General features: G+C 35.6%; 1 protein-coding gene across 1 annotated transcript in view; it reads left to right on the top strand.

Annotated features, from left to right (window-relative positions):
* Window positions 1-1498: 1498 nt before the first annotated feature.
* YTHDC2 (YTH domain containing 2) overlaps window positions 1499-5593 on the top strand; it is a gene marked incomplete at both ends in the record, with an annotated part of 11644 nt that continues 7549 nt past the window's right edge. Inside the window, 4 exons of the mRNA XM_010286943.1 lie at window positions 1499-1665; window positions 2815-2963; window positions 3336-3471; window positions 3832-3958. Of these exons, the coding sequence (XP_010285245.1) occupies window positions 1499-1665; window positions 2815-2963; window positions 3336-3471; window positions 3832-3958 (579 nt within the window). The remainder of the gene's footprint in view (window positions 1666-2814; window positions 2964-3335; window positions 3472-3831; window positions 3959-5593) is intronic.

Here is a 5593-nt window from a genome sequence, read left to right on the forward strand (position 1 = left end):
CTTGGAAGTTTTCTGCATGGGTGACCTCCTCTGGCACCTTGCAGTCCTCTTCCTTTTTCAACAATGGTGTCTAAATATGTGTTTTGAGAAGCAGCTTTTAAGAGAAATGCTTTCTTTTCAAAACAATCAAGTAGACTGCATGTCGGCCTTTTTTTAAGAAGCTTGACAGGTCCTAGGACATGGGTAGGATCACTTTCTTTCGAATCTTCTCTACAAATCATTGGTTTATTTTAGTGAATGTTCCTGAAAAAAAAACCTGTTTTTTTACAGGTAAAGTATTTATTTCTAAGTTCCCAGTTCTGAATATCTGCCTATTAAAATAAGGCTTGCAACTTGTTGGAGGAAGGAATCTGGAAATTACACAGGATTTCAGTGTTTTCCAAATTTTTTTTTGAGAGGAAACCTCAGTTATAACTGTTGTGTTGCTTTCCAGTTTACTCTTCTTGTAGCTTCCTGTTCATTTAGATCAGTATGTTTATTCAGAAGATTCTGATGAAAATCTCTTTCTCCAGTTTACCTCAGCGGTTATACTGTTACCACATACTAGTCTCCACAGGCTAATCACAATTGAAAAGGCACTTACTTTTTTCCGGTTTTGCTAATTAAAGAATTAAAAGAAGTGGGATTAGCTGCTTTGTCTGTTAATGTCATGAAAAAGATTTAATCCTCCTTCAACAATATAGCTGGCAAAGTCCTGACCACAGAAACCAACATTTTGTAGCTGTGGGTTCCTGTAGTACACAGTTTGTGATCCGTGTTGGAAGACTTCCTCCATGACAGCTTCTAAAAGTATGTGAATTGTAGCTTGTTCTTTTTGGAGAGAGGTCCTAGATGATTTAAACTCAACTCAGGCAAATGTCTGTTAAGGAACCAGAGACTGAAGTCTAGGTATTTCTCGTTTTCATGTGATAAAGAATCCTTTAATGTCCATAATTAAAGTCTAGAAAACTGCGATATTGAAAATGACATCAAAGTGAATTCTTAGGAGATAAAGACCATTTGGAATGTCTCATTTATCAGGAAGCATTCAGTAAAGAAAGCCAATTTTGACTGAAGTGATTGAGGAAATTGAGAGAACAAAAAAGTAGCTTAACACAAAGATGGCAATCTCCTTGTGGGATTTGCACTAAAGCTGTATTTATTGCTGTTATATTTTGTAATCCAGGTGGCAGTCTTGCACAGTGAATTCTTTTCTGTAACTAAACAAAAATGGCTATTTTCCTTTTTCTCACTTTGATAAAATTGCAATGAATAACTGTCAGTTTTGTGCATCTCTTGCTATAACACTTCAATAGAATTGAAGAGGTTAATGACAAACAAGGTACCCAGCTGGCATTTCCCATTTGAAATGTTTTGTTTTGCGTCCCAGTAATTTTAAGAAAACAAACTCCAGTGAAGACACTCTTAACAAGTTTTTTCAAGGAAAGTAATAATTACTTAAATCAAGCATTAATTTTTAATTCACTTTTTGTGTCTACAAAAATGCTTTTTTTAAAAGTAAGATTTTGAATCGAGCTAGGGAATATCTAATATTTTATGAATTATTTATACTTTCAGTACAAGGAAGACCTTTTGAAGTTAAAGAGATGTTTTTGGAGGATATTTTACGAAGCACTGAGTATACAAACAAAGAGATGGTAAAGTACAAAAAAGAGAAACAGCGAGGTTGGTGGACTTCTTAATTGTCAGGGTTTGCAATGAGTCTCATTGATTGATTGAACAACTAAACAGGATGATTCTGTTAAAATTCCGAAGTCAGAATATGAAATGAGACACGACTACATGACAGCAAGTATCTTTAAGCTGTCAGTGTTTATATTATTGTAGTAGATTATGTAACTTAAAAAAAAAAAAAGATATTTTCACTTTCTTTCCATGGTTGCATTCTTTTTGCCTTCAGTTAATAAATGTTTTATTTTTCCTAATTATTATGGAGTAGAATTGCATATAACTGGGGGCTTTGCCCACATGAAAACTATAAAAGCAGAAGATACTATGTGTTGACTTTTGGGTGCAAATTAAAGGGCAGCCATTAAAGATGGCAGGATATTTGTAAATCTTGCACAGAAATGGTTCCTAGTAGTAACATTTTTCACTGCATTCTTCAGATACTATTCTTTGGGTATGGATGTATCTAATATGTATAGCCCAGAACCATTAAAACACTTAACTTAATATAGTTGTTTTTCAATTGATTAAGTGGATACATGATTTGAGATGTTTTCCTGACAACTGGAAGTAATGACTCTAGTGTGTATTTTTAAGGAAAAAGAAAAAAGAAAAAAAAGACAAAAAGGGGGGGCAAACCCCAAAGCTGTAACATACAATCCTAACTGTACATTTGTCGTCGTGCTCAGCTCTGATCCCTTTGGATAGAAAAGTTCTGTTAAGGCACTTGTTTCTTCTACTGTTTCTTCTACTTGTACACAAAAATTAGTTTTTAGCTGCATGAGGTATATCACTTTTCTTCAGTATTTCACTTCTGGAGAAAGATCTGGACTGTGAATTCTGTAGAAGATATTTGCTTAGGAAGTTCACTTGAATGCAGTAAGTTGGAATACTGGAGACTTAAGGGGCTTAAGCACCCAAATGGTATTTTTTACCATTGTTCTTATAGCAGATGTTTGCAATGGTGCACTTTGGGTGCCCTTAATCATGGAATTTATATTGGACTGGTAACAGCATTCTAGATTAAATAAAAGCGATTAAATAGGTAAAACATTGTGATTTGATATAACTCTTTTTTCTAAGTGAAATCAGTAGATAATTAAGATGACTGTAAAACTTCTATTGCAAATACTTTATGGATTCTAGAAGAAAAACAGCAAAGCACACTTACTGAGTGGTGTTCTGCTCAAGAAAATAATAGCAAACTCGAATCTCGGCAACAAAGATCTCTCCCAAGTGCAACTGAAGTGTGTAATCTGTTGGATGATGGTAGTGACACAGTATTTAATCAACTGGTAAGTTTTTCCTTTTGTTGGAAGGAACTTCTAAATCTGTGCTACATTATTACTACCCATTTAAAAACTGTTTTCTAAAGTTTCTAGAAGGATATTAACATATTTTAAAATATTTTTTTTATTAGCATGAGCTACTCTAGCTAAAGTGTATTTTTCAGTGCTGATGTTTGTACATAACTTATTTAGAACAAATGGCTAGACTGCCATTGTTTAAAGTACTTGCATATGATACAGTAAATACTTTATCTGATAGCTGAATGCTGTATTTCTTGTTACTTGGAAAACTAACTTCAAGTTCTTTGTGTGTAATATATGGGAACGAAGACAACTTTTTGAAGAGATTGATCTTTCAATACTGTTTTTTCTCTTCAGACTGAAAAAGATGCGAATTGCCTTGAACCATGGATAATAAAAGAAATGGATTCTTGTCTTTCTGACATCTGGTTGCATAAAGATATTGATTCCTTTGCTCAGGTGTTCCATCTCATTTTAACTGAAAATGTCAGTGGTAAGTTTCTCATCTTATTACATAAGAAAGAAAAACCACAAAATGACTTGAATTTCTGTGGCTACTTTATCTCCAATTTCAAATGTTGTTACCTTTGAATTCTGATGCCTATTGAAAAAATTAATAGGGTTAGCAGAATTAATGAGTTGTTAAATGTTTTTGTACTTGTTTTGAAGTATTGATAGATGTTATAATATGTTTCTAAAATAGTGTTAAATTCACATGAACTGACTGATGGGATGAAGTGAGGAAACAAATTCTATTTGGGCTGGGTTTTGAAAGTCATATTCATAATACATTTAGGTGGAAAAATAAAAAGCTTTGTATTAGTTTTGCTGATTTTTTTTTTTTTCTTTTCAGTTGATTACAGGCACAGCGAAACCAGTGCAACTGCACTAATGATTGCTTCAGGGAGAGGCTTTCTGAGTCAAGTAGAACAACTTATCAGTATGGGAGCAAGTATCCACTGCAAATCATCCAATGGCTGGTAAAACAAACAGATAAAGATAGATTTATTTGTCAACATAAAAATGAGAAAGAAATTTATATAACGTCTAAACTAATTTACTAACTTAACAGACTACTGTAAGCACTAATGGATTTTGACAGTCTAAACAATTTCTAACTTCTGTTCATCACATTATTTTCTGTAAATTCTAAATTGAGTTCTTAATTAAACAGTCTTGAATATGGGGTATACACTCTTGGTTTCAATTAGCCTGATTTAGCACACTGGTTAGAAGAGCAGTTGGAATCTTTCTCAATGGTTTGATTGAATTAGACCCAAAATGTTTGGTGATTCTTATTTTAAGAGAGTAACCTATATCAAATTTAAAAATAAAGTTTTGCAGGTGCAAAGATATTTTCTGTGTTGTATCTGCTAGAAATAATTCTGTGAACCTGTAAAAATTCAGGTTTTTGTGCTCATGAATTTTGTCTTCATATAAACAGGGAACTATAGTAAATAATTTTAAAATGGAAAGATAAGAATTAGGATTCCAAGAGTCTGATATTCGGTACTACCACTTGAAAAATGTGGGAAGGAATGCAGTTTAAAAGGAAAACAGAGTGAACTGCATTGTGAGCAGAGCAACTTCTGTAGCATCAAAAAGCCCCATGTTTTCACATATTTTGGAGAAAAACATCTGGGATGTGAGTTCTCAGGATGATTTAAAGGAGCTAGTAAAGGGTACTGCAAAAAATCACAGCTTATCTGCACACTGGTGTGTGTTTTTTGAAGGGATGGCACATTCTTCCTCCTCATTTCTTTTGGCCTGTTTGCATGTACTTCTCTGTAAAACTGGGGTTCTTTCTTGGTGAAGAATTGCTGTTATCAAAAAATCATATAACTATTACACCTGTTTATGCACTTTAAAATGGGAAGTTGCAGATCCATCAATAATGGCACTGATTAAATAATCACACAATCATTAAGGTTGGAACAGACCTCTAAGATCATCAAGTCCAACCATCAACCCCACACCACCATGCCCACTAAACTATGTTCTGAAGTGCCATGCCTACAAGTTTTTTGAACACCTCCAGTGATGGTGACTCTACCACCTCCCTGGGCAGCCTCCTCCAATGTTTGACCACTCTCGCCGTAAAGAAATTATTTCTAGTATCTAGTCTAAACCTCCCCTGGTGTAACTTGATGACTTCTCCTCTTTTTCTATCGCTAGTTACTTGGGAGAAGAGACCAACACCCACCTCACCACAACCCCCTTTCAGGTAGTTGTAGAGAACGAAAAGGTCTCCCCTCAGCCTCCTCTTCTCCAAACTAAACAACCCCAGTTCCCTCAGCCATTCCTCATAAGACTTGTGCTCCAGACCCTTCACCAGCTTTGTTGCCCTTCTCTAGAAATGCTCCCAGCACCTCAATGTCATTCTTGTAGTGAGGGGCCCAAAACTGAACACAGGTGCGACCTCACCAGGGCCAAGTCCAGTGGCACAATTACCCGCCTACTCCTGCTGTTCACATGATTTCTGATACAGCCCAGGATGCTGTTGGCTGCCTTGGCCACCTGGGCACACTGCCAACTCATATTCAGCCGGCTGTCAACCAGCACTCCCAGGTCCCTTTCTGCCAGGCTGCTCTCCAGCCACTCCTCCCCAAGCCTGC

This window comes from Phaethon lepturus, unplaced genomic scaffold, assembly GCF_000687285.1.
Source record: "Phaethon lepturus isolate BGI_N335 unplaced genomic scaffold, ASM68728v1 scaffold24755, whole genome shotgun sequence".
NCBI classification, from domain to species: Eukaryota; Metazoa; Chordata; class Aves; order Phaethontiformes; family Phaethontidae; genus Phaethon; species Phaethon lepturus.